Raw genomic sequence first — 13,343 nt, forward strand, 5'->3', positions numbered from 1 at the left:
CTCCAGCAGATGGGTACAACTGAATTATTGCCATTATGTAACGGCAGTGTTGAAGCATCGTTGTCCCGATTGCCCTCTGGTGTTGCAGGGAATCGGAGCCGTCACAGCACTGTCACAGCCAGCACAGAATGGAGGCAAAGCACTGGGAGATCCTCACATGGAATAACTGGGCAACCGTGGCTTCTGAAGCTTTCAGTCACCATGGTGAGCGCACCCAAGAAGTACCAGAAGGAAAGGGAGGCCAAACTTGCATATCAAAGCTTAAATTGGCATTTTGATGATACAGCAAATAAGGATGTTTACTCATTAAGAAGTTAGTTACTCTGTATAACAAGCAATATGCAGTTGTTTAGCATATAAAGACAAAACCATTTTTAATTTTAGATGTAAAATGTAAATTAAAAAAAAAAGAAGCAGCTTTTCCTACTTTGGATATATTACAGTTGAAGTGCATTAGAACCATGGAAAGCAAAGAAACTAGTCTATTGCAAAAAAACATTTTTTCCTTCAAAAAAAAATGGTGTAATTCCCAAACATTCTGAACCTGCAGACATTAATGAAATAAAACCATGCAACTTTATGTTAAAGACTGTCCAGTGGTACTTCTGGGTGCTAGCAGGCTCCTCAAACATATCTGAACGTCATTTCTTTTTACTTAACACAGAACAACAAACGAGCAGGTCCTGTCAGATCGTCCAGGCCTTCAGATGTGCACAGGTTACAGGGAGCATCAAGTAAACATGTCTGAGAAATCACCGATAATGTCAGGAGATTCTTCATGGGCAGCGTTACAGAACAAATCAGCATTACTGATTTGTTTAAGACTTATTACAAACATTAGCAAACATCAGCAGTAATGAGTGTAGCTTTCAAATTATTTAATTCAGGAAAGAGAAATAACACATCAGAGGGGAGTAGCCAGGCTGCACATCAATGTGTGCATCAAATGGCACATCAGAGAGATGCAGCAGTTTGATGTCTGAGGGTGTCTGGTCAGGGCTGTAGCCCTCACAATGACATGCACCGCACACAAAACAGTGGTTCCTGAAATGTATTCTCTAATATATTTTCTTACTAAGGGATGTAGATTTTCCTACTTGAAAGGAAAAAAGCTCGTTAATAAAATATGAGTACCTAAGCTTCCTCCTAGATGCTAGCGATTAACCCTTTAGCTTTATAGCATAGTTCTTTGCTTGGAGAAAGTGCATGTTCACACAAGTTCACCTCGAGTCCATACACGCTTGCATATTTCTAGGACAGAAAGTTATTATCCTTGCTACATACACTTCACTGATATGTAATTATGATGAGTCAACAACTATCCCTCCGATCTGAGTACATATATGCACATATAAGATGGGATGAATATTTACCAGTGAGAAAGCTCTTCACAAAAATGTGTCTGATGACCTCTCTTCCAAAACACCATCCAACTAGTTCCTACTAAAGCTTTATGCAAACTTCGAATGCTATGCAATTCTGTAGCTATCGAACAGAAACACTGCGCACAATACAATCCTGGGCTCGTGTTATGCAGACCAGTAACAAGAGAAATGCTTTTTGATACTTTTGTGAAAAAAAATGTATTCATAAGAGAGAAGATAATCATTTTTCATCCAATAATCATTTTCAGTCCTGACTCAAGAACGCTATACCACATTGCAGCCAGCTGCTGGAAGAAGTAATGCAGTTTCTACCCCCAAATCAGTTAAGAAATTTGCTTGATGGACATTCAGTCCCAGATGTTTTCTAAAAATGGTTTTATTTCCTCACATGAGGAATCAGAGCAGAGTTACTCCACATTTTCTGTTTCAAGAAGAGCCAGCAAAAGGAGAGAGAAGCTGGCAGTCCAGGATCCTTCTGTCCACACCTGCTCACATCCTGGGTTCCATGTCCTTGTCTTCTCCCAGTCAGATGAGAAGGGCCACGAAGCCAGCAGACCCCTGGTTTATTTGGACAAACATTCCCTTGCACAACTTGCAATTTACTGGCATCTCCAAAAAGTGCTGGACTTGGCTTGTCCTGCACCAGGACATTCAGAACTGCCTGGCTTCATCCTCCTGCCACCTGTTAAAGCACTTACCCAGACTCAGAGATAGCACCTCTTCATCCCTTCCTAAAACCTGCATGCTGACAGTGCGTCTCCAGAATACCAGAGACTGCAGCAAAGAGACATTTATTACATTTGGCAGACGTGGCAAAAGCTCCCCAAAAATGCTGAGCAAATAGTTACGCCCATCAGATTCAATGCTTCCATTGGAAGAACCAAAGAACACCACAAACACAAACTTAAACAAGATCTCTATAACTGATTTTTATCTTGCCCTATTTAAACAGGATAAAGATCCAGTCTTTGCTGTGAGCCCTGGCTACTTACAATGTGAGTATTTTAACAGGAAGGAGCAGACTGATCACATTTTACAATCAAGTGTTTAACACAATTTTATCATGATTAAAGCATTATGCAATACCTCCTTGGAGTATTTTCTTTATAATAAAGGGGTCGGCTGCAGAACTAAACTTGCATAAATCGACTTGAAAGTCATAAATTCCTTAGTCAACAGGTTCACATTATACCCAGAGCAACACACAGATCCAAGAGGCACTCCACGACAACACTTTAGCAAACAATCCTGTTATTCATGGATGACTATAATAGGGTGATTACGAACAGCTGTTTGCAATCTCATTACATATGGAAAAGCTTCAGAAAAATGACATGGGAAACACCCCAACCTATAGTGGAACTGAACAGAAAAGGATCTGCAAAGCTGCTTAACCCCTTCCAAGTCCCGCTGTCCTTGCTGCTCACCTTACAGTCCTACCCCAAAGGCTCACCCTCGTACACTCTCTATAGCTTCAGATCACTCAGGCACCAGTTTTGCTTTCCAAAGCATTCATCAGGTTAAATTCACACAATATATACATTAAAATATAAATTAAAACTATTGAACCACTCCTAGATTAAAGTGTTACACATAGCCTACCCAAGCACTGAACTCACTCAGTAGGTAAGTGCTAACATAGAATCATAGAAGCATTAAGGCCTTATATGGGTATGATTGCCCCCAAGTACATGAGAACTGAACATATTCTAGCTTTTAAATGATCTTAGCCAACATTAAAAACATAATTAAAGCATTCCTGATGCAAATGATAAGTCCATATTCAAAACCAGAATGCAGAACTCCATCTAACGCCCTAATTTCTTCCTATTTGACCGGTGACTCCTTTACTCTCTTCCTTGAGCCTAAGTTTTAATTAAGTACTCTTCAGCCAGCCAGATCTTTTTGTAATACTCTAATGAAGCGTAAGACCATGAAAGCATCAGGAGAAAAAAACCCACCACTGTTTATTCACAGACAAAAAGCTAAGCAAACAAAATGTCGGATAACGCTTAGTGACTCTTCTTATAAGACAGTCCAGAATTACTCTAGCTAACTGTGACACAGCTTTCTTAAACCTCAAGAAATTAAAGAAGAATCTCATAAAATAGCACTCTGTAGTTGTCATTCCCCCTTCATTCCACTCACAGGGCTCTGCAGTATCTGAGTGACCCTCTTCCTCTGCTCCATCATGTTGAAGTCCTGTCGCAGGTCCGGAGACATGTTTCTCTCCCGGAGGTACTCGGGGTCATTCTCGTTGATGCGGTCGAAGTACCTCTCCTTGTGGGGCATTGTGGCAGCAGGGGGGGAAGTGATTACCACCTGACTGGCATCGGTACTCATGCTTCAGCTCTGCGGATGGGAGTCCTCACCTGAAAGACAAAATAAAGCAGAAAATTTAAAATAATGACATCCAAAATGCGCATCAGATATTTTATGACAAAATCTCATTTTACACCACATTCACCACCCCCTGTGTTTTTTTGCTACAGCTCTCCTTCTTGACACATTTAGCTTCAACACAACGCATCCAGAAGGCAGGGCCTCTCCTCAACATCCGCTCAGAGCTCATCTCCCTACTCCAGTGAAGGCATTCCTCAATGACAGCATTTCCAAAGCATCCCACAGCTTCAGCTTAGAGAAATGTGTGCACTTGTAAGCAAGGATTCTCACCAAAGCTCATTACGTTAGTAACAACGAAAAAACAACAGTTCTCATGTCTTGATAGAAAGATATGTCTAAAACACCTTTTAAAAAAAACAAAACAAAACAAAAAATGACCAACTGATAAGCAAACACAAATAGAAAGTGGATCACAAGCAGAAAATCAGACACTCGCATTTTCATACACAGAATCAGGCTCAGAAACACCATTTCTCAAACAGGTACCGAGAGGAAGGTTCTCTCAGGTTTGAAGAACAAAGAGAAGCAAGATTTGTAGGAAGAGATAGCATATTATGAAAATACACTGTAACATGCAAATACCTAAATCCAATAACGTATTTAATATAAGAATATTTGCATACAAAAGTATATAGTATATACGCAATTTTCAAAACAGCCAAATGGGAAGGAATGCTGTCTGTTGAGCAGCATTAAGTGATGTGGTTCAACGTGATACTTCCCTGTTAGTGGCTCAAAGCATCCTTCCTTCGGGTCACTGCAACTGCTTTTTGGGATACTGTGTGAGCAACAAACTGATGTGGGGCATCTGAAATGGGTCAGCTAAAACCTCCTGCTTCTTCAAGATGGAAACATTTGAGAGAATCCCATTAAAGCAGCTCCAGCAGCCCAAGCCCTCCTGCCTGTGACAAGCTCTGGGAATGAACTGGGATGGCTTTGTTATGGATACGTTTTTGGGTTTGCTGCTCTCCTGCAAGACTGACTTGGGGGTGTTGGGGAGAAGGCAAGGCTGGGGTTGGGAAAAATAATCTACTTCAGCATACGATCTTTTCCTACCACAGACTGTAATTATTTAATGCCTTCTCATTTATTCTCTGCTTAGGGCAACATGCTGTAAGTGGAGGTACAAAAGGAGCTAAGGTTTGCTAAAGAATGAAGAGCACTGATGTAGAAGGATAAAACTCTTGGGAGAGCATTCAGAGACGCCATCACAGCTCAACAACAATGAATTACAGCTTCTCCTCCAGAAAAATGCTGGGGTTTAAGAAACAGAAAAAAGATCATCATGAGAAAATGCAGATACCACAAGGTACAAAGAGCTGAAGATCAGACCTGTTCTCCATCCTCATGGAGATAACAGCCTCACTGGGTCAGAAGCTGGGTCCAGCACTTCCTCGTAACCAAAATAAACAGAAACACAGAAGGTGAGCTCCTCACTTGAATTGGTGACCATCTGTGACTCCTCCATAGCTGCTTTCCTCTTCCCAGGAGTTGTGTTATCCAACTGCTTTTCCAAAAACGCTCCTGACTCCTGTTAACTCTGAGTGGCAAAGTGCTGCCCAACTACCAACCCATTTATAGTTGGCAGGAACAACTTACACGCATGTCTGAGCTTCAAAGAACTTTTATTATTATTATGATTATTCTAAATAGGTTTACAGGACACAATTAGTTCAAGTCCGTTACTTTACAATGCAGCCTTACAGTGACAGAAAAGCCCATTCATCTGTGAAAAGACACAAATGTGGCTGGCAATACTTAAAATACACAAAAGAGATTTTCTAATTGTGTTGGACTTCATTTTTTTCCTCTTTCCCTCCAGACTGGACATTAAGATTTCAACATTAAAGTCCTTGTACTACAAAAAACTCCATTACTGAACATAATATGGGTATTGGGTCCAGTTGTTCCTATTAGACCTGGTTCAATGCCTTCTCTGTTGGGCCCAGGCTGACTTTCGCGTAACCCCTACTGTTTGGCTGGAAAACCTTCAAACAAATCAGCCATTCTTTTAATATTTATTTGTATCTTGCACCGATTTTTTTTTTTTCCATAAGAGGGTCATTTGTTAAAACATGCTCTCCTTCTGGGGATCTAAGATCTGTACCTCCTTCTCAGCACAGGACTGACAAGGTATTCAAAGAAAAATGGTCGCATCCTTTGATACCCTCACATAGCTCATATATACCTCCTATACCTTATATAGCAGCCCCAATTTCTGTATTTTCTACATGTTACTGGGCTGCTGAAAGTAGAGCACTGCACTTTGTCCAGAGGATACACATCTCTCTACTTAAAAGTAAGTTTTATTTAACAAAAGCTGCCAATTAATTGAAATAACTTGGAACTGTGCCTTGTAGGCTGCAAGATTAAGTCCCGATCATGCCCATCTGACACTTTGTAAAGTCTGAGTAACATGCTGTGCTGCTTTTGTTGGAATAACTTTTTTCAATGTCAAATCACAGAAGCAGCTCAAAAATAATAATGAGGTCAGAGAAACATGGAGTACTTAAGGAAAAAAAAAAGAGAGCAAGAGACCAAATGCAAGGAAAATTTCTTGCCAAAGAACACCCCAGAAAGCACTGACTTAATATATTCTTCATAACATACAGAACATATAAAAGAATAAATATTACCATAACAGAAAGACAGCAACAGAAAAGTGAGTAAATTATTAGACTGCCTAGCAACGAATCATTAACCTACCTTTTAGCCTGACTTTTTATGGCTGCTTTTAGCCACCCTCATTTTCTCTATGCAGTGCAATCCGTCTGGTAGAGTTTCCAGCACTGCAAACCAACAGCATGTGCACCCCATAACTAACTGCTACGACTGATTTCAGGTCTGAGCACTCTGGTTAGATGAGACCACATCTGAGCACTTCTTTTAAGGAGCACATTGTGTTATTCTGCTCTCGCTATTTCTCGCCTGATTGTTTTTAAGGAACAGTCTGCTCTTTCTTCCCCCCTCCAGTATCTTGTCTGCCAGGAGACTTGCTGGAAGCGAGCTGGGTGTCTCTTGATCTCAGTTCCAGCCTCTTTGTGAATCAGGCAGGTTCCAGTCTGAATCAAAGACTTGGCTTGAACCAGCATGGTCAGCTACGCAAGTGAGCTGGCAGAAAGCAACACGCTTAAGTAATACAAAAGAATGGTTAAGAGGAACAAAAAAATAGGTGGGGGAATGTGGGCTGAGATGAAGGCCACCAACACCACCATGTGACATTAGGAAGTCAGCTTGCAATCCTCTCTCCTATAAATTTTAGCAATGATAATATTATTGAGTAATCACATCTGTTCTAGGACAAGAAAATACTTGGATAACATCTCAAAGCCCATTTATTTTCTTCTCCCTCTTTTTTTTTTTAACTTTTTGATCAGAACATCTGACAATGAGTTGGCAGATTGCACTGCCTCTTATGTCATATGAAGCTTAGATTTCATTTATCAGTCTCGCTTTACGCACTGGTAAGAAGAATAAGCTGTATGTTCATACATGAGCATTTTCTAAAGTTAACTGGTGGAACCAAAAATACTAGGTAATCATAGAACGGCCTGGGTTGGAAGGGATCTTAAAGATCACCATGCTCCAACCCATGCCCTGGGCTGGGTGCCGCCTCCCAGATCAGGGCCCAGGGCCCCCATGCAACCTGTCCTTGAGCACTTCCAGGGATGGGGCACCCACAACCTCTTTGGGCAGCCTGTGCCAGGGCCTCACCTCCCTCCGTGTAAAGAATTTTTTCCTATCATCTAACCTGAATTTCCCCTCTTTTAGTTTGAAGCCATTCCCCTGAGGTAGTTAGCATTAGGTAGCTAGATTTCAGTAACATATAATAATTCAGTATACTAGCACTCAAGGAAGTCAAACTGTCAAATTACACCCTTAAACTGACACAAGGCAGGATTTGCATTTAAAAAAAAAAAAGAGCAGTCACACCTCCTGCCTTCCCAGCCATGCTGTCATCCTGTCCTTCTGCCTCTGCCACCTCCTCTCATTTGTGCCAGCCGACGTGCATAAGGCCGCAGTGAGGTGGGTAGGCCGTGCTGCCTTGGCTGCCTCTGCCAGTGTGGTGCAGGCACAGGTGACGGTCACGCTGCAGCCCATGCTGGCTGCAGATTGAATATTTGAATCCAGCACCACATATTTAATAAGTCCTTCTGCTTTTAAACAGAGTAAGCTAATGAAATAGTCATTGTCTCCTTCCAGACACCACATTAAGGAGAGTTGGTGGCAGCAAGCGTAAGCTTTTTCTAAGAAGTACAGACTTGAGTGTATCTGAACCTGGGTTCCGTTTTTTTTTTTTTATTTGCTTATTTTTTTTATTTGCTTATTTTTAGTTGCAACCTATTGCAGGGTACCTACTTTAGCAGGGGGGTTGGACTCAATCTCTTGAGGCCGATTCCGACCTCTGTGATTCTGTGAATAAATACCTGACACACTGCAATTTACCAGACAGTTTTAATTTAAAGGTGAGTTACATTTTGCTTGTATGCAAGATTGACTTACATATATAAATGCGTGCATATATTTTACATTGACACTGAACTGCACTTGGGGCTGCCACCTCAGCCTGGGGACCAGGGTGACCGCCCTGCCAAACGGTGCAGAGCCACTGCGTGCGAACCTTTTCTGAGGCAATTTAGAAAATCAACTCCTTAAATTGAGTAAAAGCATCAGACCAGATAATAAATTAAATCATTTGTTAAGCTGTAATTAGTTAGCTTCTGCACTTACTAGACTTGAAAAGCGTGTCAGTGCTACCCCACACCCACTCTTCCTCTGTTTTTCTTCCACCTTCAATACTACAAAGCTCACAAACAAACACAGTACAACTGGACTTAAGTCTCTCTTGGTTTAAGCTGTTTTTCAGCAGCAGCATTAATTAAAATTCCACACATGGGTGAGGGATGTGCCCAAAGCACCTGAACACCAAGCTTGAACCACTTCACCTGTTCCTATGCCGTGGCAAACAGGCTCTGCTGGAGCAGCGGACTCCTCCAGCAAAAGGATGGAGCCCAGCAGAGCTGCCAGGGAGAACTGTTCCTGAGCCATATGCGAACAGTTGCTCTCACAGCCCTCCTGACTGGCAGTGATGGAACTGAAATCGATTCTTTAAATTTTTCTCTCAATTTTACATTTTTCTGTTCTTTGATCGAAGGTAAATTGAGCCCTTGCAGAAAGCACCCTCCTATCCACCACCAGCCAGCTCACTGAGCAGCACGCTTTCTGAAGCTGCATTCCCTTGCAGCAGTGAGGGCTTCTGCAAAGGAGAAGGATCTGCATGCAGAGAACGCCTCACAGAGCAGCAGCAGCACTGGTTTCCAGATGAAGAGAGAAGCGGTAGTCCTTTCCCAGACTCACCTAGGAGCTTATGTATTATGAAGAATGAACTGATAATCCACATTTAACCACTTCTAAAAGAACATTAAGAACATACCTGCTACCATCACCTCTAAAGTGTAGTTCTGGTGGATGAAAGCACATGAACACACATGTAACGCCAGTATGTGGGCAAGGTGGGCCAATGCAGAGGTGCAGCCTCAGAGGACCACGCAGGGCTCTGGCCCTTTGTGCACTTCTGAGCATGGCAAGGGGCAAGGGCGAGCCCTGGCAGCCTTTTGGTTGTCGATGACCTTGTTTTTCTATGGGTGACAGCATTTACCCACCCATGCCAAACCCGTTTGGATGCTTGGAACAAAAGTCATAAATATTATTAGCAACTATTTACATGCTACAAAGAATCTGTCAGTGATTTCAGTACTCAGTAACTGGGTGTTAAGGTCTTTAACCACTCCCAGAACTGACTAGCACCTTAGAGTATTGGTATCAGCAAGGGATACAAGTCAACTTACAGTGCAAAAACCAGATTACTTGTGTTTGACCTTACTTAAGTCAGGGGACAAAAACCCCTCAGAGTAACGTCAGGGAGCTTTAACCCCAAAGGCATATTTCCATTTTATTCTGAAACCAGAAATGCAGATAAAGACATAAGTGTCTGTTTTCAGTAAGAAAAACTGATTTCCTTTCTTTAGTTCTAAGGATTCTTATGAAACCTTGGCAACACAGACACTGCAGCACCAAAGCAGTTTCAATTTTTGGTTCTTAGGACCTGGCTCATGCTCATGCTGCAAACTGAAGGGGGTTTAGAAAACAACCAGGTGGAGAAGAGAAAAAAAGACTGTATTTTAAAATATATCTATTGTTTCAAAGCTATGTGGGACTTCGGTAATGAAAAAACTAAGTAGTACTCTCCAACCCATTAAAACGCAATAAAAAGCCTTTTTTTTTTTTTCTTTTCTAAAAGACTTATCTCTGCTTATCTGCATAATCACTTGTGGCTAAGTTACCTAAAAATATTTCACGAGTCAGTAGACAACAGAGAGCTAAATTAAAAGATTATGTTCTGGTAGCACTTATCCGTATTAAGCTGTGAAAGTACGCAAACACGTAACCCACACACATACACAAGCAAAGGCTGAAAAATCTCCTTAAATCCTTAGAAAAGATGAAACCTAGGTTCCTCTGCAATACAAACTAAAAACTTATCTGTGAGAAAAAAACCCACATTTAGTTGGGAAAGCTGATCGCAGTCAAAACCTTTCACATTTTGCAACACTCTTCTCCTCCCTCTCCTGCAGCATTCCCCCGGTAACTCTTTACTGCAGCTTCCTCTGTATGGTACCAATGCAAGAATAAAAAGGAATTCACTCTTTATGCAGACCTACATAGTGTTACAGATAGAAAAATGAAGTTAGTTATGGAAATAATTTTTTTAAATCCCACTGACTGACACCGGCCTGGAAAGCACCATTTGGAGCAATGAAGGCTGCTTGGCAATCTGCGAGAGCCCTCCTCATTCACTGGTACAACATGTGACATTAGATAGTAGAGAAAAATCTTACTGATCCCAGGGCACATCAAAAGTCTTCTTGATTTATGACAGTTTCATCATTCTGAGAAATGCCATGGCCAAAGCAGCTGCCTCCAGGGTTTGGATGGGGGGTCAGAGGCTGTGATGATGGGCAACCCCAATGATCGACACGAGGCAACTGCTGGATTTCACAAATGGTCTTGGGGACGGCAGCATGTAGCCAAACCTTTTTATAGCCCAAACCTCTGGAGTTCCTCCTCTTCACACCAAGCCCTGACCTTTCCTATCACCGATGCATGAGCGGCAGCTCAATGAGGACCTGATGGCCACGCATCGACCATACAGCGAGAAGGGGGAAACCTGGCCAACAGCTGATCTCAGCAGGGACATTTGTAATTGGAGACACGATGAAACTGCCAGGCCCTCGATCATAAAGTCCTCAGGACAAACTGTATCTTTATTTATGTTATGCACCACACCCTACACGATTCCTCCAGTTCATCTCAGGATCTCTGAATCACTCCACTACAAATTTTAAATAGAGAACAACAAGGGAAATAGGGAAGCCATATTAATAGACCAATCCCATCTTAACTATGCAAAGTAAATTGGCTAACTTCTCCAAAAAAAAGAAGTTTGACATTTTGCTGATCTGCACATATATTTCCATGTCAAACAGAAAACAACAGCACTTAAAAAAGCTGATTTATGGTATAGTAAAAAATTAAGAATATTTTAGGTAACACAAAGGCATATACTTATTTCACGTATGAAGAACAGGCATAGAGGGAAAGATCATATTTAAATACAGGTACATATAAATTGTATTTAAAAAATAGTAATTTTAGAGATCAATGAAAGTATGGAACAAGTGATGGCAGGCAGCCCCAGGCTGGACTATGCAGCAGGCACATTGTCACCAACAAGGAGAAGCACGGAAAAATACCTAGGCATTTCTCTAGAATAAAGGTAGAAATTTACCCTAGTAAATGCTCTACAAAAGAGAGCTGCAGATTGAAGAGAGAAGGCATGGTCAGTATTAGTTTAACATCTTATATTATCCATTGGACAGCAGGGGAAAAAAGAAAGAAATAAACAAAAACCTGTAATACATTATTCCCACATTATACCAGCATTGTCTTTTCTCGCCCCATTCAGTCTCCAAAGGATCTTGCTTTTCTTTTCATTACTGGAAAGACTTTTGCCTCAACTTACGGTACAAATTTTCACCTTCTTGGTCCATTTGCAACCACAAATTAAATGCTAATCCATGTTAAAATATAACAAGAAGAAAGTTAACAAACATGAAACATTTAATTGAGGTTGTCAAATATATACAAAAATCTCATCTGTAGAGGACTTAACTTGATAAGCACACCTTATGATACAATTTTTTGTGCTTTCTTGGCTGCTTTGAGGTGACCTCACCCTTCCCAATTCCCATTTCAGCTCCCCAGCTTTCCAAATGCCATCCCCAGCTGTGCCAGCACATCTGTCCATGAAGCCAGGGTCTGAATTGGATACACAAACAGACCAAGGTTAAAAATAATTTGGGAGAGGATGGCAAGGGAAAGTATAGACCAGAGAAGGGCCACATGGAGGCTGAGAGGACAGCCAGGATCTCCTTTAGGAAAGTTCAAATAACAGCTATACTTAATTAGCTGATTCAAAGCATCTTGCTTTAATTATCCTTCTCTGGGAAATCCCTAGGATTTATGGCGGTGCAGGAACACTTTTTCTGCTTTTACTCACATTTCTAATACTGTCTTCAGCTGGCTTCAAAATAATTTAAAAATACTCAACTAGTAAATCCAACGTGTTTCCATTGCAGTCAAAGTTTTACCTACACAAATATGCACATTAATCTCGATTGACTTGGCCTGCTTTTGACCTGCTTCTTGTCTTTGGCACCTTCTGCTAACAGCACTAGGAGAGCAAATTGAATTTAGAGAGGCAAAGGTCTTATATACCTTCAGGAATGGAAAATTACTCAGCTGAATTTCAAGGCAGCCAGTCTGAAGTCAGACGGTCATCTTGAACTTAGCCACAGCACTGAACAGAGGAACAGATGTGCCCAGAGCAACAGCCAGCGCACACGTAACGAGTGCTGAAGATTTATTACCAAAGGCTTTGGTAGGACAGTGAGAAGTATGGTAAGTCAGTGTCCAGCACAGTAGTTTTTAGGATGTCAAAACTAGAATGCATAAATACTTCATAATTAGGTTACTATTATTTTCCAGTTCAAGCAAGCACTTATCTACTTTAATTCCATAATTCTCCTTCTCCTTCATCACTTGAGAGTACTGACAATTTGGATAAAGTGGGAGACACTGCACAAACCACTCCAATATTGCAGCATGGAGTCACCCTGCATATTGTACGCAGTCCTGGAGACAGGCAAATATCTGCAGCAGTTGCTTCTAGAATGCAAAAGCAGCCTGACAGCAAAAACTGGAAATTTACACCATCTTCTCTTTCACCTAAGTAGTTGCATGAACCCTGAATAAAACTGGCAGACTTTCAGGTCTAATGAGGAGCCAGACGAACGTACCAGAGACAGAGTTTCCTCACAACCAAGGTGGCACCAGCAAACAGCTTCCCAAGATGCTTACTTTCTACTAAAACACTGTCATGCAAGTGAAGAAAAACTTCTTCTTGATTTCTCTTAGAGAAAGAAGCCAGGCTCT

General features: G+C 41.4%; 1 protein-coding gene across 5 annotated transcripts in view; it reads right to left on the bottom strand.

Moving 5' to 3' along the window:
- The window catches only part of ADD3 (adducin 3), a 91,164-nt gene that overhangs the window by 22,882 nt on the left and 54,939 nt on the right, over positions 1 to 13,343 (bottom strand). For 3 of the 5 annotated variants that reach the window (XM_021398231.1, XM_021398230.1, XM_021398232.1), the window contains one exon: positions 3,534 to 3,757. In XM_021398231.1, the coding sequence (XP_021253906.1) occupies positions 3,534 to 3,728 (195 nt within the window). In that variant the 5' untranslated portion in view covers positions 3,729 to 3,757. Of the gene's footprint in view, positions 1 to 3,533; positions 3,758 to 6,494; positions 6,787 to 13,343 lie in introns of those variants that run through there. The other 2 variants (XM_021398233.1, XM_021398229.1) reach the window with 2 other exon arrangements.

The sequence above is a fragment of the Numida meleagris genome, chromosome 5, assembly GCF_002078875.1.
Source record: "Numida meleagris isolate 19003 breed g44 Domestic line chromosome 5, NumMel1.0, whole genome shotgun sequence".
NCBI lineage: Eukaryota > Metazoa > Chordata > Aves > Galliformes > Numididae > Numida > Numida meleagris.